This window comes from Typopeltis vanoorti, chromosome 18, assembly GCF_054136105.1.
Source record: "Typopeltis vanoorti isolate ZY-2024b chromosome 18, IOZ_Tvanoo_1.0, whole genome shotgun sequence".
In the NCBI taxonomy this organism is placed as follows: Eukaryota; Metazoa; Arthropoda; class Arachnida; order Uropygi; family Thelyphonidae; genus Typopeltis; species Typopeltis vanoorti.
Genome location: NC_143566.1, coordinates 74,847,278 through 74,870,664, shown reverse-complemented (window position 1 = coordinate 74,870,664; position 23,387 = coordinate 74,847,278). Strand labels below are relative to the sequence as shown.

General features: G+C 36.6%; 1 protein-coding gene across 1 annotated transcript in view; it reads right to left on the bottom strand.

Annotated features, from left to right (window-relative positions):
- The window catches only part of LOC150096810 (CD109 antigen-like), a 325,733-nt gene that overhangs the window by 37,826 nt on the left and 264,520 nt on the right, over nt 1-23,387 (bottom strand). The window contains exons 26-29 of the mRNA XM_090408083.1: nt 14,610-14,790; nt 12,517-12,609; nt 11,389-11,575; nt 584-813 (exon numbers count right to left, since the gene is read on the bottom strand). Coding sequence (XP_090264209.1) covers nt 584-813; nt 11,389-11,575; nt 12,517-12,609; nt 14,610-14,790 — 691 coding nt within the window. The remainder of the gene's footprint in view (nt 1-583; nt 814-11,388; nt 11,576-12,516; nt 12,610-14,609; nt 14,791-23,387) is intronic.

The following is a 23,387-nucleotide window of genomic DNA, read 5'->3' as shown; positions in this document are numbered from 1 at the left end:
CGCGGTAAGATACTCACCATCCTAACTCTCTCACTCTTCTCTTTTGCTACCTCAAACAACTCCCTCACATCCTCTATCATTTCCATTTTGTCCTCTTTCAAATCATTCGTTCCTGCCACTATTATCATCTCTTTCACCCTCTGTTTTTGCAGTCGAATAGATTCGCTGACGTCCTTTATGTTCGCACCATGTATGGCATTCTATGTATGGCATAAGGCTCTTATCCCACTCAATGTGATGGTTAGTAGAGGCAAAGTGGCATGAAAGGCCTGAAATGTCTTGTCTGTTATTTCTGACATATCCTATGTGTTCTTTCTTTCTCGTTTCAAAGCTTCTAGAGGTCTGACCTACGTAACTAATACCACATGAGCAAGGTATATTATATACTCCAGAGTACTTGTAGAATGGGTGAGGATCTTTTGGTGATCTTAAAAATTTCTGAATAGTGTTGATTGGTTTGAATGAACCAATTAATGAACTTCTTTACTGTTTTACTAATGTTTAATGTTTTAGTAATTAACTTCTGACATGTTCAAACTAACATGAAGTCTAATTTAAATTTATTAATCAAATAGCATACTACCTGAGTAGAAGCCCATCCACCATCAGTCAATCTTTGTGTATTTAACCATTCAACAATTTCCTTTTGAATAACAGCCTGCCGTGCAACATGTACGAGTAACCCATATGCAGTAGTTTCAATATTTGAAGCATCATATTTATTGGGAAGTCGTGGCAAGAGGTAAGGACGATTATTCTCAATAGTTGTCAAAGGTGGTGGAACTGATTCCTTTCCCCAGTATCTCAAGCCACCTAAAGACACAATTAAAAAAAACTCATCTCTTTTATTAATGTTGTCTTAAAATTGTATTAAGTTTTATTAATCTTTTAAAAAATTTCAAAGTTAAAAATACATCTTAAAAAATTTGCTTTTTTTTTTAGTACAGTAAATCATAAACACAATGACTTTTGGTGTGTTTTTCAAATGCTATACTTAGAGGATCAATAGTCTCATGCTCTTTTAAAGGATTCCTTCTGAGTGTATATAGTAGTTCCAGCAATCCTGATGGAAGCATCTTTCAAAGGCAGTGTTCAATATTTTAAAAAACTCTTGGAGCATTTTGTTTTATTAATTACACAGTCCAACACAATTTTTGCTGACTTTTATATGAGACTTGTATTTTACTAATTTGGGTGCGCTGATTTCAAATATCAAACCCATTTTTCTCTATCACATCAGGTTTTTCCTCTATGGCATTTTCTTTTTGCTAATTTGTAAGTTTTTGATAGTTTTAAGGAGGCAGTACTATTTAGAGGATCAAAAAAATCGATTTTTTAATATTATTTTCTGAAAGTATGTACTTTTAAAAATCTGTTCCTAACTTTTTATCAAGAAATTCGAAAATTTCCTGAAGATATAGCCTATTATTCAAAGCGGTGCGCAGATCAGAATCGGAGCACTCACCGCTCTCGCTTGTTAGTAAACGAATAAATGCGTAAGAACCCGCAACAGCACGTACTGGCGCTTTGAATGCAAGAGAGGCCGATAATTACACATAACTACTTAACAATATTCATTAAAAATTACAAGAATATTTATAAAAAATAAAAAAATAACAATTTTACTTACACACGAGTTTCAGGGAATAAATTTTTGTTTGTAGCAATTTCTGCTGTGTGTTCTGTTTTGGCAATCCCTTTGAATACTCCAACAGTAGTCGGCCATCATGTGAGAATCCCATCTTCCTTGGTACCGATCTTCCATAGTTTTTAAGTCTTGATGAAATCTTTCGCCTTGTTCATCGCTTACAGTACCTAAATTCTCGGGAAATCTATCAAGATGACTGTATAGGAAATGAAGCTTTATGCTCATGTTGCAACCTAGGCGCTGGAAATTTTCAAGCATTGTTTCCACTAGATCTTTGTAATTGCACGCTTTTTTGTTTCAAAGAAAATTATTCGCAACCATCGTAAATGAAGTCCAGGCCTCTTTCTCAATTTCGTTCATAGAGTTGATGAAATTTGGGTCTCTCATTAAAGTTCTAATTTGCGGTCCATCAAATACACCGGCTTTAATTTTTTCATAAGTATTGGAAATTATTTTCATAGTCGTGGAAATTTTTCACATGTATTGGAAACAGTCACCTTGTAAATCTAAAGCTTCAACATACTGCTTCATAAGACCTAGTTTGATGTGTAGAGGTGGAAAAATGATTTTTTCTCTGTCGATTAAAGGTTGATTTATAACATTCTGTTCTCCAACATTTAAGGATATTCTAAGAGGCCAATGTTTCTGACTCCAGTGTTGGTTTCTAGCTCGACTATTCCAGAAGCATAGAAAACACGGAAACTTTGTATATCCTCTTTGAAAGCCAAGTAAAACGTTCACCATTTTAAGATCCACACAGATGATCCAGTTATGGTCTGTATATTTTAATAACTTCAGAACCTTTTTAATGTCCTCATATGTTTCCTTTAAGTGGACTGAATAGCCAATAGGAATTGAGCCATATACATCCCCATTGTGTAGTAAGACACACTTGAGACTTCTGCTTGAACTGTCGATAAATAAATGCCACTCATTTGGATGATATTGTACAACACTCATTTCAGTAAGTAAACCTGACACATTGTTACAGTAAACAAACCCACACTCATGCTTAAAATATTGTACAAGATTACTTTCCCTGCTACGATAAAAAGTTATCTTCGTATCTTGCTCCAGTGAGTTTTTTCATTTAATCTTGAAGCTAACAATTCCGATGATTCCTTTGATAGGCCCAAATCTCTTACTAAGTCATTCAATTCCGCTTGAGTAAAACGTTGCGGTCCAGAACTAGAAATTAAATTTTCATTGTCTAAATCAACATCCGGGTCTTGCTCCTCAAGAACATCTGGCATATCCCAATCATGCTCGTTCTCATTCTTCTTATTATAACCAGAAGTCTGAACTAAACAAAAATAGCAATCATCTATGTGATTTTTCGGTTCATGCCAAATCATTGGAATGCCAAAAGCTAATTTTTGGCGTTTTCCCTTTCTCCACTGCCATAAATTTTCTACACATGACTTACACACTTTATTTGGAGCCCATGACTTGTACTGATCTGCGATTTTTACGTCAAAGTATGCAAAGTACACTTTCTTAATGAAATCAGTGATATTTGTCCTTTGACTGGGAACAGTAAAGCTGCCACAAATGTAGCAGAAGGAATCTACACTATTGACACAATTTCGAGTAGTAGATGTATTTTCTTCACTGACGACTAACATGCAATTAACAAGACAAAAAAAACCAGAGACTTTATTGAAACGTTATAAGCGCTCATCATACTTTCATGATCGATTAACGATTGACTGATTTCGATCATTCTTTGTCTGCTATGATGCATATAGCATTCATTTGTTTCAGGCAATTGTCATCGCCTACTTTTCATCACCTAAATGTATTAGGTCGGTTATCGGCCTCTCTTGCATTCAAAGCGCCAGTACGTGCCTTGCAGGTTCTTACGCATTTATTCGTTTACTAACAAGCGAGAGCAGTGAGTGCTCCGATTCTGATATTGAATAATAGACTATATCTTCGGGAAATTTTCGAATTTCTTGATAAAAAGTTAGGAACAGATTTTTAAAAGTACATACTTTCAGAAAATAATATTAAAAAATCGATTTTTTTGATCCTCTAAATAGTACTGCCTCCTTAAAACTATCAAAAACTTACAAATTAGCTAAAAGAAAATGCCATAGAGGAAAAACCTGACATGATAGAGAAAAATGGGTTTGATATTTGAAATCAGCGCACCCAAATTAGTAAAAAACAAGTGCCAGATCATAATCAGCAGAAAAAAAATTTTTTTTTGTTGGACAGTGTTATCATCATCATGAAAATTCTTTTGCTTTTTTGAGGTATGTATTGTCATGATGGAATTGGTATTCACTAAATGATTTTTGTCTATTTCTGATGCATCACTGCAAAGATGATTCTAAACTTTCAAATACAAATATTATTTAATGGTTTGCTACTTAACAATAGATTCATTTCTAGCTTTTGGGAAGAGAATATCTACTCATTACTTCTATTATATATTGATGCTTTTTAAAATGGCAAACCACTCAAAACTCTCTTTACAATTCTTTTCACAGAATCATTGTTATCATTACTAAGGATACTATTTAACATAGAAAGAGACCTTATTTCATCTAATCTATGATTACAGAAAGCAACTTTAATAATTAAACCATTTTCAGGCAGAAATAAATTAGCTGGATTTAAGTAGAGATTTTATTATGTGTATGTGTGTGTTGTGTGTCTATATATATATATATATATATATATCAGATCTACATAAAAAGATCATTAATCTGTAGTACACTGGTTGGTTGTTTAAGTTGGGTGATTGCTTGCTTACATTATGTCAAATCAACACGAGATGAATATGTCTATAAATTGCATATTATGCAGAATTAAAAATCCTGACATCATCATGCAAGGCCAGCTAACTCACACTAAGCTGAAAAACCCTTATATTAAGATTTCTCCCACAGAGGAATGAGCTACATATGAACTGAAGTGCAGAGATGCTTCAGAGGTGCTAAGAAAAAGATGTTTTCTTTTTATTCTGACAATTTGGCTTTTTCCAAAACATTCAATAGGTATAGTAAACTGTATTAATGCACTTACCCTACTCATTTCCTAATTCTTGGACAATACAATGTACAGTAATAACACACACACGCAATGATCAAGAATAACTGAAGCAATATATACAGACCTGTCATAACACATGTAGCAAACATCTCAACATATATATACCAGTAAACACATGCACCACTAAACAGTGTGTTTAACACATAAACAATTCATGTTTCTTTCATGATCAGATCTTGTAAGTGTGAAAATAGGTCAAATGTCTTATTTTTTTTACTCATCATCAAATTTCCAGTATGCATCCTCAAGTAGTGTACAGTATAGCACAGGATACTATGATAATATACTAATACTTGAGCAAGTTTACATCAATATTAGTTTCCTATCAACAATTTCTTTCAATGTAATGTTCTTTTTGATCACTGATTATATACAAAAAACACATTTAAACTGGGTTTAACTGGTCAGGGTTTTTTATTGTAAAGTAATAACCTACTAGTTTCCCCAACTTGACTGTTGGCTTCATCTGGGCATACAAGGTGACAAAACAGCTTAAAAAAAGATCAAAAACAAGCTAAGGATATCAGTTTAAAACATATACGAATGTAAAACTCCACATTTTGTCACCCTGTATGCCCAGAAAAAGCCAACGGTCAAGTCAGTGAAACTAGGAGATTATTACTTTACAATAAAAAACCTCCGACCAGTTAAACCCAGTTTATATGTGTTTTTTGTAAATTTTCTTTCAAATTAATCTGCTATTTGTTAGGACTCCAATATTCTTAGATCTTACCTTTTGGCCGTCTAACGATAGAAAACCATAGAAACATCAATCCACCTAATTTATGGTCATCTCTCTTCTAGATATGCTTAATACACACCCATCTCTAGGTGAATAAGTATTTCAATAATGAGTGTCAATTAGGTGGGAAGAACGAAATGAATTTTAGTTGAGTAGATAGTATCTATGTTAGAATGGAAAATTCACTATTAATATTGAATGTGGAACTAAAAGAGAATGAAATATACCTAAATAAGAGAATAGCACATTTGCATGTTATCTTTCACAGGACAAAGCATGAAATTGAAAAGTTGCAGAAGCAGTAAGAGATTAGCAGGGCTGGAAACAGAAAGAACCATGTGGTCCCAGGATCATGTAACAGACGAGCAAAACAAGGTGGAGAAAATTATGTATCTTACGCCTCTGATCATAGAATCTTGGATTCTATGATCAGAGGGGTACTTAATGAAAGCATAATAAAATCATGTTTCCCTGGTGCAAAAATTAATGATATCAGTCATATCATCTGGATGCAAAAAAGGAAGTGAAGGAACTAATTGTTTTGGTTGGTTGGCACTAATGATCTGAGAAGTGAGAAGTATTTTATGAGGGAGGATGTAAAGGAGTTGTCGGACAAAGCAAAAATGAAGAATGAGAAGGTGTACATTGTAAGTCTCCTGCCATGTTATGATAGAGAATCAAATAGCAAGCAGATGATCTAATAGAGCAGCCAGACTATATTACTATTACTATTATTACGGGCAACTCCAGGGAGTCATTAGACTCATTGAGGGAGGCCCCAAATCATATTCATCACAACTATTCAACATTCATACAGTATCTATCATACCTCACCTTAAACTCATTCACTGTCACAGCATCCACCACAGACTCAGGGAGCGCATTCCACTCATTCACTACTCTAAAAGTAAAGAACCCAGCTCTAACACCTTTACTAACCACACTTTTGCCCAGTTTCCATGGATGTCCCCTAGTTCTCCCACAACCAGCCCTGTTCTCAAAAATATCTTCTGAATTAATTTTATAGAAACCCTTCAGTAATTTGAATGTCTCAATCATATCTCCCCTCCTCTGCCTATCAACCAATTTTTGCAACCCACAAATCCTCAACCTGTTCTCATAAGGTTCATTCCACAGACCTGCCATCATCTTGGTCACTCGCCTCTGGATCCTCTCCACCTCCTCCCCATCAAGAAGAAACCTAGGTGACCAAATCTGGGCACAGTAGTCAAGATGGGGTCTTATCAAGGCTCGATACAGAGGAACAATAACCTGCTTGTCTCTGCTTGTCAATGTATTCTTCAGCAACCAAGTGATTTGATGAGCTGATTTGGCCACTTTTGCAATGTGTCCCCTAAACTTCAATTCCTTATCCACCAACACTCCTAAATCTCGTGCCTCATCAATTTCCTGGTGCACAGTTCCACCAATGCAGTAAACTGCTGCCAATCTTTTCACCCCAAAATGCATAACCTTACATTTTGCCACATTAAATTCACATCCATTCTCCTTAGCCCAAACCTCCAATCTATCCAAATCAGCCTGCAAAATTTTGACGTCATCTGCATTCACTATTGCCCTACCCAACCTCGCATCATCCGCAAACAAATGAACTGTTCCTCTCAGATCCTTTCCCATATCATTAATGAACAAATTAAACAGCAGTGGTTAAGAACAGATCCTTGTGGCACACCACTAGTCACAGGCCGTCTTGTGGACTCTACTCCTGAGTAAACCACTCTCTGATATTTCTCCGTCAACCACCCTCCTATCCATCTCACCAACCCTATGTCCATCCCCATATGCTGCAATTTACTGATCAGAATTCCATGTGGTATCCTGTCAAAGGCCTTAGCAAGGTCCAGTAGAATCACTGTAAACCCATTACCCTTATCCAGTTCAGCCGTCACTGTGTTATAATACGTGAGCAAGTTACTGAGGCATGACCTACCCTTCACAAAACCATGCTGTCCCCGATGCAGTATCCCATTTTCTTCTATCCAATCTTGTATTTTTCTCTTGACTATTTTCTCTAAGACCTTGATAATGATTCCTGTTATGCTGATTGGCCGGTAATTTTCAACAGCAGCCTTGGAACCACCTTTGTGCAGCGGAACTATTTTCCCCTCTTTCCACCCCCTTGGGACTGACCCAGACCCGAGGCTCAAATTAAACAAAATGGTCAAGGGCACTGACAATTCTTTAGCCGCCTCACGTACGACACGAGCTGGTATACCATCCAATCCCACAGATGTATTGACATTGAGGTTCTGTAATAGAGTAGTTACCTCTACTTCATTCATCACAATTGCAGTATAAGCTGTTGGTTCTTCCATTCCTGCAAAGTCACCACCTGGATGATATACTCTTGCAAAGTGCTCGCTCAGTAATTCCACAATATCGACTGATTCAGTTACCTCCCTACCCTCAGCATTTTTTAAGATCATTCTACCATGAGCATTTTTCCTTTTACTTGCAACATATTGAAAAAACTGTTTGGGATTCTCTTTAGCCTGCATGGCCAATTTTCTTTCGTAATCTGCTTTTGCTTTTCTTACCACCCTTGTTACCATCCTGGCCTGAGCTTTATACTGTTCATGCACCTGATGGTCACCCTTCTCCTTAAATTCCCTCCACAATTGTTTCTTTTTTTGCAGCTCAAGCTTAATAGTGTTATTTATCCATTTAACCCCTACCTGATTTATTATTCGGACTCTTGGTATACAGTCAACCATTGCCTCCTGCAAACAGTTCTTAACCACCTCCCATGCACCATCAACATCCAGCCCTTGCAGTTTTACATGCCATGGCATTGAGCCAAGCACACACCTAAGCTTGTCATACTTACCAGCCCGATAATTCCACATATACCCTGTCTTAATTGTAAATTCGACTCCTTTAGTCACCTCCCAAGTCATGACCTTATGGTCACTCTCACCAATTGGTGGCAACATGGTCATGTTCGTTACAGCCACATTCTCAGTTGCAATTACAAGGTCCAGCACTCTCTGCCCCCTGGTATTTTCCATTACATGTTGCCGTAGATAGTTGTCCCTTAATAACCGCATAAAATCCAATTCCTTCCTCCCATGTGCCCTCTCCTCTTTCCAGTCAATGTTACCATAATTGAAATCACCCATAATAATTACCCTACTTCCACTCATTTCTTCTATTTGCCTATGCATACTATCCCCACCATCTATTCCATCACCTGGTCTATAGCAGCACCCAATTGTATATTTTGTTCTGCTAGATTCTATCTCACACCAAACAGCCTCAAATGTGCTCTTTTCTCTATCCTGCAGTTCAACTTCTATACTCCTTGGCTGCAGCTCATCAGCTATCATCAATAACACTCCTCCCCCCTTTTTATTCACCCTGTCACTCCTGAACACGCTATACCCATCGCATTCAATCCCACTAGCGTTATCATCTTCTGTCAGCCATGTTTCACTAATGCCAACAACCTGTGGCCTGGAAGTGCCAACCATAAACTCTTCCTTCTTGTTCCTAATACTCCTGGCATTAGTGTACATGAATTGCAGAAGCCCATTTGTCCTATCCCTACTTTGATGCCTTATACTAACTATCCCATTCTGATTTGTTGTCCTTCGTACTCACTCGGGCATAATATACTCATTCATACACTCAACTGCCTCCTGAAAGTATGCATATCTACCCCCCCCCCTCTTAATAAATCTAGTTTCCCTGAGTCTGTACATCCACTTCCACATCATTCATCAACACTTTTTCAAGTCTCCGTACACCAACTCCATTCAAATGTAACCCATCCATCTTATATAAGTCCTTTCGCCCATCGAACTCATTCCACACCACTCTCCATGCATAACCCACGCATAAAGTCATTGGCAATTATGGCCCTCCTTCTAAACACTTCGCTGTCATACTGCGGTAAGATACTCACCATCCTAACTCTCTCACTCTTCTCTTTTGCTACCTCAAATAATTCCCTCACATCCTCTATCATTTCCATTTTGTCCTCTTTCAAATCATTTGTTCCTGCCACGATTATCATCTCTTTCACCCTCTGTTTTTGCACTCAAATAGATTCGCTGACATCCTTTATGTTCGCACCCGGCTGGTACGACGTCGTCAAACTCTCAACTATCACACCTCTTAATAGCGAATCCCCATACAGCACTCGCTCCTTCATTTTATTGACGTTTACAAACATTCTATTATTTGCCGCCACAGACTTTCGCTGGTTATTTGTCGGTACGTTCAGCACACATTTTTCCATACGCTCCAGTTGCCTTTTAGCTCTGTGTATCGCACCGTTCAAATGGGCAATTTCACTACTCGCATTTATCTCACCATTTTCATTATCAATCAAATCATCCATTCGTTCTGTATTTCAATTACACTTTCAATGACGCCCTCACACCTATCTGGCACTACGACGCAATTCTCTAGCACACCGCCATTTTCTACATTCTGACTATCGTTAACGATATCACTCTTGCCACGAAACATGCTTGGAATCCTCATTCTCTTTACACTTTCTGCACATATTAACTCCACTATCACTTTCTAACCAGACTCCCACCGCTCTTCGCAAGGCATACATCTCACAGACAGCACATTGCATAAATTCGTTTACATCAAAACTCTTAAACAAACATGGCAACCTGGCTGCCATTTTTTTCTTTATCGGTGCCATATGTACGCTATCTTATCTTAAAATTAATAATTAAAATAACAGAAAACACGCAAAAATTGCACAGACACACCAAGAAACAAAAAGCAAACAATACTACTTAAAATTCTAGTAAAATTTCTAATGTTAACACAAAATACTACTAATCTTTTCAGGAGCTCTCGACAAGCCGGCGATCTAATCAGTGTGACACCAAGCGATGATACTACACCAAGACTACAGGTTGAAGTGTAGTTATGTTAAGTGCTGCTTTGTTTTTTTAAACGTGCATACATATGAACTGGCTGAAAGGGAGAATGAGAGAGAGATAAAAGGATAAGAACCAACTGCAGTCCTATTCAATTGCTTGAATGTTTTTGCTTTTCATGTAAAATAACCTTAATGTAGATTATATATCTGAATAATTCAAATATGCATGTTGGGGTGGGAAGTGGGACTTGATCATATCAAGGGTCTCTGATCTTAGAAAACAGATGTAATATCAGAGCTAATCATGATGTCTGTTTTGAGGATGCAGTTATTAAGTAATACAATTTTTAATTTTTTTTTTTTAAATAAATTTAGAGAATTACCTTTAGTTAAATTACCTGACAGTTGATTCATGTGAGGGACAAGTGATCTTGCTAAATGCTTGGCAAGTTTGTAAGTAGGACTCTTGATACTGCCAACTATTAGATATAAGGGGATATCGAGTTTGTGAATTTTTGCAGCTCCATAAATTCATGGTGGTTTAATGTCATAGGATTTACAGCTATCCCAGGTTTAGATTTCAAAATCTAAACCTATGACAGCTGATTCATGTAAGCTTAGTGTATCAAGCCAAATTCTTAGTTAATGATCCTATCCAGAATTCAGATAATCATAATTTGTAATATAGTTGAAAGCATCATAAAACAGGAGCAAAGTAGTGATTTTTTATTACAGAAAATGTCTGTGCAAATTTTTATGTATGCATTAATTAATATGAGCTCAGCAAATTTAGCATATCGGCAATAAATACCTTAAAAGCACTATCATTTAAACTATATAATTAATAAGTAATTTTAAATATTGAACTAATATTCATTTATACTCCAAACTATCTGAGGTCAGTGAATTTTTCATGTGAATATTAACTGTTTTTTTATCCTCTTACTGCATAAAATTAACAAGCAAATTTCTCCTAAGAATTCTAGGAACCAAATATAAATTTTTGTTCTTAAACATATCTACAAACAATCAAAGCTGCATTTTGATATCAAATTTATTATAAAAACTTACCGGTTTCTTTCATTTGTGAATCAAGTAAATTGAATGCTTCATCGCCATCAATGCTGTTGGATACTGTCAGAGCATATGCTACAATAGCCAATTCATAAGGATCTTTAAAATCTCTAATAACATGAAGCATTTTCTCTAGGTATCTTTGAGCTGTCCAACGAGCAGTTGCTGCTCTTGCTCCAAGATTCTAAAACATGAAGTAATTAAAAAAATAAAAAAAACTATGAAACATTAACCAGTAGATCAAATAATTGACATTAGCAAAAAATAACATATTGATTTTTTTAAATATATTATTTTGAAGTAAATTAAAAACTTTTATCTTTCTAATTTTATGAAGCATTTAGCAAAGAAATCCAAAATATTCATATTGCCTTAATCAAGCATGACAAACTAATATCTGCAAGAACCTTGATTTTGAAAGTTATAGTCTTGTGGTGGTAATGCTCCTTATGCTAACCCCTACTAATTAGGAAATGTTCTTGTAGAACATTTCCTAATTAGTAGGGGTTTCTTTTTCTTTTTTTTTTTTTTGAGGGGAAGATTCTCTTCTTTCTTCAGAAAAGTTTAATCTTTAACTGAGAGTAAACATAAGAGCTATATAACTTTTGATGAGTTATAGTAGATATTCAACTTATTCTCTGAGGAAGTCAGGGATGGATATCTCTGGCTATCCTAACAATAATGATATCCTATTAAATTGTGTACATTCAAGAAAGGAATAATGGAAGCCAGAGGAGGGCCAGAGTTTCTATGAATATACACAATTCTCATAGAGCATTCTGTATAGGTGACAATACACTTCGAAAAATATCTTCTGAAGAAATCAGATAGCTATTTCATGTCAAAGGTAATGAAAAAATTGCACTGAAAAAAATTAAATTTTTTCACTTGCTTTCTCTTCTGTTCAGAAACTAGCTTCTTTATTTCCAATAGGTCAAAGTCCATTCCATATCTCTTCCTGGTGTTTAAAGAGGATCATGCTCGGATAATCTTAATTAATATGGGCAAACTTCTCAGTAGAGTATGCCAACCTTTCAAAAGTGTTGCTATTATCAAAAACTGCTAGGTAAATGAAATAAGAAAAAAAAAAAATTCAATATAAAAATTATAGAAAATAAAACTTACCCCTCTAAGATCTTTGACTTCTACCAGGGTAATAAGCACATGAGCTGTAAGAGAGATATTACGATATTTGACAATGTCATTTGGACGATCTGACTGAAAGGAAAAACAGAAACTATATTATAAAAGTTAAGTGGTAGGCCACACGATAAATTCTGTCACTGTCTTATCATCTTAATAAATAAACAAACCATACAAAAATATTATATACAATATATGGTACACAGAGATTTCACAAGTATACTTTGCACATTTCAGGCATCTTTTTTTACTTATTTCATCTCAAAATTAAAATACATTGTATGAAATCTTGTTAAAAGTCATACATTATTAATAAAACTATTACAGACTTAATACAGTATTATGATTTTGCGAATAGTACTTTACAAAACATCTGAATGTATAAATACCAAATTTAGACTTGCTATTTCACACATTCAGGGCTTTATGCAAAATGGTAGATAAAACGATCAATTCCAGATTGAAACTGAACTGAAGTTCAGTTTGAATTTACTGGTATATTTTAATAAAGAAACTGTATGCTAAAACTAACAAGTGGTTTAACCATGCTACCGGCCAAGACGTCTATAGACATCAAGTTTATCATCGATGCGAAGTGCATATTAAAATTGTAATACCATTGATATTACATTTGAAATGTACAATGAATACGGAGCACATGAGGATGCGTATTTGATCCATAATGGCCGGTGAGGTGGTTAAGATATAATGAAACATATGATGTGATGGATGGATGGATCTGAAAAATAAAAATTATTTCACATTTATTTCCTTATGGCGTAAAAAAAATAAAAAATAAACTATATGATGTGCAGTTTTGTTTCTAGGTTCATATCAGTTCATTGCAGGACTGAATGTGAAACATTTTTCTTTTTAAAACGGTTAAGCATCAAAGCCAGATAACTGAGAGGCTGCTGTATGGATTGTAAAGAACAATCCCAATATCTACCTTCTCTTTAGTGTACCACTTTACCAGGTATCCATCTACATACAGAACAAAAGAGGATGGTCTGTCAATAATGCAAAATGCCAGCTGGTTTATCAGGGTACTTCATGAGAATGAAATACTCAGATAAACTGCCAAGTGAATACCTTAACTATATCTTCTGCAGCAGCTACCAATCTACCATTTCTATCCATCATTATCCTTCCATAATCATTCTTTCTACTTGATGCATATCACCACATATCCTGAAAGAATGCTAGCAAATCGATATCATCTTTCACATACCTTTTTAACATTAATCTTGCAATAGGATAAGTCCCAAAGGAGTGAAAAAAGAGTAAAATTGTTCCACTTCACAAAGGATGAAATAGGATTCCAACTACAAATTATAGGCTGGTCTGTTCTCTGTTCTGGGTTGTGGTTAAGGTGTTGAAGAAGCTGGTGAGGCTAGGATTTAGAACTGGGTTGATAAGAGCAATATTCTCTATGACAGTCAATATGAGTTTGTTAAAGGGAGGTAATTTTAGCAACCTGCTCATGTAGATTGCTGAAATGACCTCCCATTTATTGCTATGGACCATCATTGTTTAACTTGTATGTTAAACAATGATTTATCTTTTTAATAAAAATAACTAATGCTAGGTTTATTGGTCATAAAGATTTGATACTACTAGTTTCCTACTTGTATAATGAAAAATGTTGATATTGGGACAAGCTTACTGGAGATATGTAACTGTTTGCAGATAATGCAAATTTATGAAGAACTATAAAGAGTAGAATAGATGTTGTGGCCTTACAGGAAGACCTGAATACTCTGTAGGCAAGCGAGTGAAACTACCAGTTTTATGCTGAAAAGTGTAAAATCTTGACATTTGATAGGCAAGGATGGGATGGCAGGAAAAAATCCAGAGGATGACCAAGAATTAATTATGTGGATTAATGCAGAGACTGAAATATAAGGTCTAACAATACTGGATATCCAATCAATTACAGATTAATTTGGAAGAACTGTTATAGGCAACAAGTAACAATATAAATGTTAACAATATAACAATATATAAAAAAGCAACAACTAAGGAATATGTATACACATCACACACACACAAACTTTACTTTATGCATTACTTACTGTTAAGTTCATTTTTCTATCAAGGGGATGAAGTGATGTTTCATAAAATGCTCCTTCAGCAGACTGATGATCTAGAAGCCATGATACAGCTTGAGCTATAACATTTGGATCAATATATAGAAAATTTTCCCATTCTTGAAATGTAGCCTTGTGAAAAATTCGTGCACAGAATGCTGTAAGCCTAAGTATTAAGAGGAATGGGAAAAAAAAATCATTAAAAGGAAAGAAAAAAAAAAGGGAAGGAAAGTAAGAAGTAATGTAAAACATTTTAATGGATTCTGTTCTTAATCTGATACACCTAATAACAACTTGTAGCTATTTATAAATATTCTATGAAAAGAGTAAGACATGATAAAACTGTTTATCAAAAATTTTCACCCAAGTATCAGAATATCAAGAGCATCCTCAGTATGAATACACTGCTATATAGCCACAAGCAAACATAACAGAAAAAAAAAATAGTGTGAATGTGATGATGAACTTATCGGTTAGCACAAAGCAGCTCATACTGAGGATAGGCTTGATACTTGGGTGAAAATGTTACAATAGACAGGTTTATCCTGAAAATGTTTCATTCTTATCATAAAATTTCCACTTACATTTTTATTAATATACAAGTATACATACATACATACAAACAAATTCCTCATGCAACCAACAGTCACAGAGGTCTGATTGAATATCTTTCTACTCCAGATGTGTCTGTCCTGAGCATACATTGCTGCATGCCACTGAATGCCAATTCTGTTTAGGTCTTGTTTGATATTGTCAATCCATCTCATTTGGAGTCTATCTTTTTTTCCCTAACACTTTCTGGATCACTCAACATAATCGTGTTGACCAAATGAATGTCTCATATTCTGATAACATGGCTGAACAAGTATATCTTTTTAATAAAAATAACTAATGCTAGGTTTATTGGTCATAAAGATTTGATACTACTTGTTTCCTACTTGTATAATGATTCCTCCACATTCGGTATTTTTTCATCATCATCATCATCATCATCATCAAATTCCTGCCATGTACCCTCAAGGGGTGTACAGGATATGACAGTACTACATGAAAAAATTACATCATTACTAACTTCCTATCTACAATTTTCCCCCAAATCAGTCTGTTACTTGTCAAGACTCCAACATTATCAGATCTTATATTTCTATCGTCTAAGGCACTTTGTACCGTATCAATCCACCTATATCTTGGTCTTCCTCTGGGTCGTTTTCCTGCCAACCTGGCAGAGAACACTTGTTTTGCTAATCTTTCCTCTCCCATTCTATTTAAGTGACCATACCACCTGAGATTAGCTCTGCTAACGCATTCCTGGATGCTGACAATGTCAAGTTCTTTCCTAATATCCTCATTTTTAATATGATATTGCCATTGATGCCATCTGTTCACGCCTCTAATCTTTCTCAGGAGTCTCATATCTGCAGTCTCTAGTCTTTCGTCAAGTGTTTTACTTCTGACCCAGCTCTCAGATCCATAAGTTAAAATTGGTTTGAACACTGTTTTGTATAGAGCTAATTTAGTGTTCCGACTAATTTCTCTCTTATTCCATATGAATTTATTCAATTGACTTCCCACCATACCAGCTTTGCTGATTCTGTTGTCTATTTCTATATTTAATTTACCATCTTCAGTAAAAATCGTGCCTAAGTAGCTGAAATGTTTTACTTGTTCCACAGGTTCTCCATTCACAACACAGTTGACATTTTCAATGATTCTGCCTATTTTCATTGTCTTTGTCTTTTTATTGCTGACCTTCATACCATTTAGTCAGAGAATCTTGCAGACTTGTAGCAGATTTATTTAGAAGTATAACATCATCCGCATAAAGCAAAGAGCTGACATTAACATCTCCAATTTTGATATCAGGTTTAATACCACATTCCTTCATAATGTGATCCATATAGATAATGAATAACAGAGGGGATAATGTACATCCTTGTCTCACACCAGATTTAACATTAAACCATCTTCCTGTACTTCCTTCAATTCTAACTGCTGACTTACAACTCAAATAAAGACTAAGTATTGCTTGATATAATGCCCCATCGACACCATATAACTGCAGCGTATTGAATAGCTTCTCTCTTGGCACTTTGTCATATGCCTTTTCCAAATCGACAAAACTTAAATACAGATCTTTGTTATATTCCCATGCTTTCTCGACTATTTGTCGTAAAGTGAAGATCTGATCCTGACAGCCTCTATTTGGCCTGAATCCAGCTTGTTCTTCACCAAGCTTTTCTTCCACAATTCTTCTCAACCGTTTCTCAAGTATACTTGCATAGATCTTGCCAGGAACACTCAGTAGGGAAATACCTCTGTAATTCTCACATTCAGTTTTATTTCCCTTTTTATATATGGGTACTATTGAGAGCTCTACTCCAATCATCGGGAATTCGTCCCTCTGTTCAGGCTCTCTGAACTATGCAGGGCAGCCACTGTCAGACTTTTATACCACTATACTTCAGCATTTCTGGTCAAATATCATCTACTCCCGCTGCCTTTCCACATTTCAAGCCTTTGATGGCTTTTTCTACTTCAAGTATGGATATGTATTCCTGACTGAATGCCTGGTCAGTGTTTTTTATCACTGTGCTGTCATCACTGCTTGTTTCATTTAGCAGTTTTTCAAAGTAATTACTCCATACTTCAAGGATATCTTTTTCTTCTGTTTTCATGTCACCTTTATCATCTCTTCGGTATTTTTTATTTTTATTTTTTATTTTTATTTTTTATTTTTTTTAGTATTGTATTTATTCATATCAAAGTTTGTTGTTTATTTATATTTATATGTTCATCCAAACCAGATGAAGCCACTAGTTTACATGGCAAAACTAATAGGTGACTAGCAGTATCAAGTCTTTATGACCAATAAACCCAGTGTTAGTTATTTTTATTACTTTAGTTCTGTGGTCAAAAATAACATACTTATCAGTATATCTTTTTCCTTACATAAGATAGTGCTGAAAAGTGACTGGCTGCTCCTCTGATGTATCTCATATTCAATAAGTCAAACCATCTTACTTCTAAAATACTCCTTAAACACTGTTGATCGAGAGCATTAAATCTCTGATTATCACTCTTACATAATGTCCATGTCTCAGCTTCATAATGCAAAACAGAGAGAACCAGACTACTGTAGATTTTTTTATTGATATTCTGCTATCTTTCCAAACTTTCTGAGCACTCCCATTCCTAATTTTCTATCCATTTGATTTCTCACTTCACCATAAATATTATTATTATTATTATTATTATTATTAAACAAGACCTCATGGAGTCAAAGACTCATCTAGGAGGTCCTTTTATCTCACACACATCTCATCATACCGGGTCTTAAACACATTCAAACTAATTGCAGACACCACACTCTCAGGCAAGGCATTCCAATCATTCACAACTCTGCACGAAAAAAACCTGCCTCTCACTCCCCTACTCACACCCTCTTTATACAGTTTCCAGGGATGACCTCTGGTTCTCCCCTGATCTCCCACTATTCGCTGTAGAACTTCTCCACCATTGATCCTATAGCAACCCCTTACCAACTTGTAGGTCTCTATCATATCTCCCCTCTTCCTTCTCTCCACTAGTCTCTGCAAATTACATCTTTTCAATCTTTCCTCATACTCGACATTCCAGAGGTCAGAAACTACCTTAGTCAGTCGCCTTTGGACCCTTTCCAACATCTCCTCATCCTTCTGAAAACCAGGTGACCAAATCTGGGCACAATAGTCCATGTGTGGCCTAATCAAAGCCTTATACAATGGAACAAGAATCTCCCTACTTCTACACGTCAGTGTCCTCCTCATCATTCCCAGAAGTCTTTGTGTTGTCTTCACAATTTTGGCGATGTGACCCCTAAATTTTAGATCTTTATCCACTATCACTCCCAGATCTCTTATTTCTTCTACTTCCAACAATATATTCTTACCAAGCATAAATTCTGCATCCCATCTTTGTTTTCCAAATTTTAAAACCTTACATTTTGCAACATTGAACTCACACCCCCATTTGCTTGCCCAATCACTCAATTTATTCAAGTCTTCTTGCAAGGCCACAACATCTTCACTACTCTTTATGGTTCTTCCCAACTTTGCATCATCTGCAAACAACTGAATATCTCCATCCAAATCTTCGCCAATATCATTAATATACAAGTTAAATAGTAATGGCCCTAAAACAGATCCCTGAGGCACTCCACTAGTGACTTTCCTTTTCCTGGATATTGCACCCCCATACACAACTTGTTGATACCTATCAGATAGCCAGTCTCCAATCCAATGCACTAATCTAATATCCAACCCCATCTGCTCTAGTTTGACTGTCAACTTATCATGAGGCACTCTATCAAAAGCTTTTGCGAAATCCAAGTATATTACTGTGTATCCTTCTCCTCTGTCCAAGGAAGCAGTCACTTTATTGTAATAAGTAAGTAGATTACTAAAACACGACCTCCCTTTAGCAAATCCATGCTGTCCATCAAAGATTATACCATTGTTGTCAACCCAACTCTGGATTCTAGCTCTCACAAGCTTCTCCAACAACTTAACCACAACACCCGACACACAGATAGGCCTATAGTTTGATGCTTGAGTTCGATCACCTCCTTTATGAAGTGGCACAATCTTGCCCTCCTTCCACTCTTTAGGGACTTGACCAAGTGCAAGACTCGTATTAAAAAAATATGTCAAGGCAGGTGTCAACTCTCTGGCACATTCCTTCAGAATACGTGGTGATATATTATCAAGTCCCACAGCCTTATTTACATCTAGTTTACTCAACTCCCCAAACACCTCTTGCTCACTTACAGTCAGTCTCTCCTCCCCATCATCAACTGCTCTTAATCTCTCCATGAAGTCACATTCACAAGATTGAAAGATCTTTATGAACTGCTCATTAAGTATCTCCACCACACATTCTGCAACAGCTGTCTTTATACCATTTCCTCCAATCAATGTCATCCTTCCATAATCATTCTTTCTTTTGCTGGCTACATATCGAAAGAACTCCCTAGGATTCTTTTTAGCTTCATTAGCTAACTGCTGTTCATACCTCTCTTTAGCTACTCTCACCAACCAAGTCACTCTCCTTGCCTGGTCTTTGTAGAACTCATGAAATTGGTTACTTCCACTTCTCTTATGCTGCCTCCACAATGCCCTTTTTCTCTGTATTGCATGCTTAATCTCTTTATTCATCCATCTCACACCTAACTTATTTAACCTTCTCACCCGTGGTATACATTTAGACATTGCATCCACTAAATATTTTTTGAAAATCCCCCAAGCTGCATTGATCTCTTTTCCAGCTAACTCCTCATTCCATGCTACACCTGCAAGCTGTCTCCTGAGCTCTTCATAATCACCCCCCTTGTAGTTCCACATATACCCTTTTTTCACAGGGGTCCTTGCACTGCTGGCAACCACCCAAGTAATCACCTCATGGTCACTTTCACCAATTGGTGGATGATTTGATACCTCATTGATAATTACATCCTCCGATGAGATGACCAAATCCAAGACCCTTAATCCTCTTGTGCCCTCTGTTACATACTGTCTGAGGTAGTTATCCCTCAAAAACTCAAGAAACTCATTTTCTTTACTTCCAGTTGCTATCTCTTCATTCCAGTCTATATTGCCATAATTAAAATCACCCATAATGATCACCCTTTTCTTATTTGCTTGGCTTATTTGACTATACATTTCACTATCACCACCATCCACATTACCAGGTCTATAACAACATCCCACCAAGTATTTGATTCTATTCACCTCTATCTCACACCATACTGCCTCAAAACCACTGGCCCCATTTCCCCCTTGCATCTCTACCTTGTATGGACATAACTCTTTCTCTATCATCAATAGCACTCCCCCTCCCTTTTTACCCCTTCTATCCTCACGAAACACATCATACCTTTCCATCTCTATTCCTGTCAGGATGTCATCCTCATCTAACCATGTCTCACTTATTCCGACAATCTCTGGGTGCACAGACGCAATTAGTGCAACCATTTCATCTGCCTTGTTTCTTATACTTCTAGCATTGGTATACAAACACAACAACTCATTTCTGGATCTACAGCTAGTTCCACTGATACCACTCACTCGATGTGATCTCTCCATGCTGGACTGGGGCCATTTCCCTTTCTGCTTCTTCATTTTAGAACCCTTTGCAATTCCATCTGTTTCCTTTTGATCCCTGATCATCCCATTACTTTCCTGCCTACACATTCTCTCACCTCCTCTTGCAGCATCCACCTTTCTCACGCTGTGTATCCCTGTCCACCCTGAGCCTCCCCGTTTCCCTGCTCCTCTTGCACACCCATTCTCTCATTATCTATACTCATACCACTCACTTCCACATTCATTTCCACTCCTTCAATCTCTCCTGTCTTACTCTCCTGCTCTTCCACATCACTCCCCTCTTGATCTGATTCATTCTCTCTATTCACTTCTCTACCTTCCAGCAGCAGTCTCTCCAAGCGACTCACACCATAACCACTCAAATGCAGTCCATCGCTCCCATACAGCTCACTTCGTCCCTCAAACTCATTCCACACATTAACAAACTGTACTCCCATCTCCTCACACATTTCAGCCAGAATATCATTCATAATCCTTGCTCTCCGCCTCATTTCACCACAATCATACCTAGGCAACACACTGACCACCCTTCCTGTCACACTATTCTCCTTTATCTTTCCAAGCAGTCTCCTGACATTCATTTTGACATGCTCTTTGTTCTCTCTCAAATCATTTGTTCCAATTAATACAATTAACTCTTTTGCTCGTTCCCGCCTCATGTTCAATGCCTCAATCACTCTACTCATTTTACCGCCTGGAAAACATACCTTGTGCATTTTATCCTCTAGCACACCTTTAATAATGGAGTCGCCATACAACGCCACTCGCTCATCTTTTGTTAACTCTTTCATGCCATCATGATTTATTTTAATAGTTTTGACCTGCATTCTCTTAATTTCATTCCGCATCCATTTCATTTCTTGCTTCATCCAATCCAATTCACCTTCTGAACCTCGCGACACATTCACTCTATCATTAAATCTTTCTAACTTTCTAACTCTCGACCCTCTCTTCTCACTTTCCCTCTTATTCATCCTTCTTTGTTTCCGTACTTTCGGTCCAACATACGTCCAACTTTCACTGTCATTCTTCTCACTTTCACTCTCACATATCTTTCTTTGTTTCCGTACTTTCGGACTAACATGCGTCCAACTTTCGCTATCATTCTTTTCACTTTTACTGTCATTCATCTTTCTTTGGTTTAGTACTTTCGTTCCAACATGCGTCCAACTTTCGCCATCAGTCATTCTTTTTTCGCTATCATTCATTCTTTCGATTTTTTTTACTTGCGGTTTCTGCACCACGCCATTTCTACTTTCATTCGTTCTCTCAATTTCGTTTCTTTCCGCCTCACTTTCGTCCCTTTTAACATCCGTTACGGTTGTCAAATCGCTCTTTTTCTTTTTTCCTGATTTTTTAACATTTTTTCGCCTGTCTTTCTCGCCATTCTCTTTCAAACGTGCACTCACGACACAATCGGTACTAGCACTTTCTGTCATCAACTTCATATTCGCATTCATCAATTCCTCGTTCAGGTCACATTTCGCACACACCCTTCTTCCATCCGCACTAAACATCCACAAATCATTTATGTAATCGAAGGAATACATATAACAGACCTCACACTTAACGAACCTACTGAAATCCAAATTAAAATCATGGAATGACAATGCAGCCGCCGTTTTTTTTTCTCTGCAGGTTACTAGGTCTAATATTAACGTTTTCGTATTTAGTTTAAGCAAGGAAAAAAAAAACCCACACTAATACTATCGGTAGCGTACAACGTTTACAGCCGCTCTTACTTAAACAATTACGCATATATACTTAATTATTCCTAGTAAAACTTATCTGAATCAGGAGCTCTTCAAAGCACGTTCGTAGCGCCTGACCCACTAGCGCCCTCTTCAAAATATACACACATTCACAGCCACTTTCAACATCCACTCTCCCTATGCTATGTCTCCCTGTCCACTTGGGTGCTCCCCCCATTCCTTTTGCATTCCTGTTCTCCCTTCATCTCTCATATTATTACTGTTTGCACTGCCAAGCACTTCTGTCTCTTCAATACTACTCTTTTGATTTTTAACTTAATCTCTTACTTCTGATCTCTTGCACGCATCACATACACTGTACTTTCATCTAGCAACACTTTCCCTAGCTCACTCACTCCAAAGTCATTCAAATGCAACACATCATGCCTGTATAATTCTATTCGTCCTTCAAACACATGCCATACATCCACAAAACTGTACTCCCTTCTCCTAACACAGCTCCACTAGCATGCCATTCACAATTTTGGCTCTCCATCTCAACCAATCATTGTCATACCTCAGCAACACACTGCCAACCTTTCCCACTATACTGTTATCTTTCACTCTTCTCTAGAACTGCCTGATTTTCGCCCTCACATGCTCCTTATGTCCACTTAGATCATTTGCCCCCACAACCACCACTAATTCTCTTGCTTATTTCTTCATGTCCCTTTCTTCAATCCTCTAACTATGGAATCTCCACAAATTGCTATCCTGGAATCACTTGTCACTCCATCACGATCATCATCCATTGTCACCAGATCCGTCATCCTTATAAAAAAGTTTTCTTATTACATCCTATATCTACAGCAAACTTCAATCCAGTAACTATAGATGAACTTGATAAAGCATCCAAATTAACTAAAACAGGT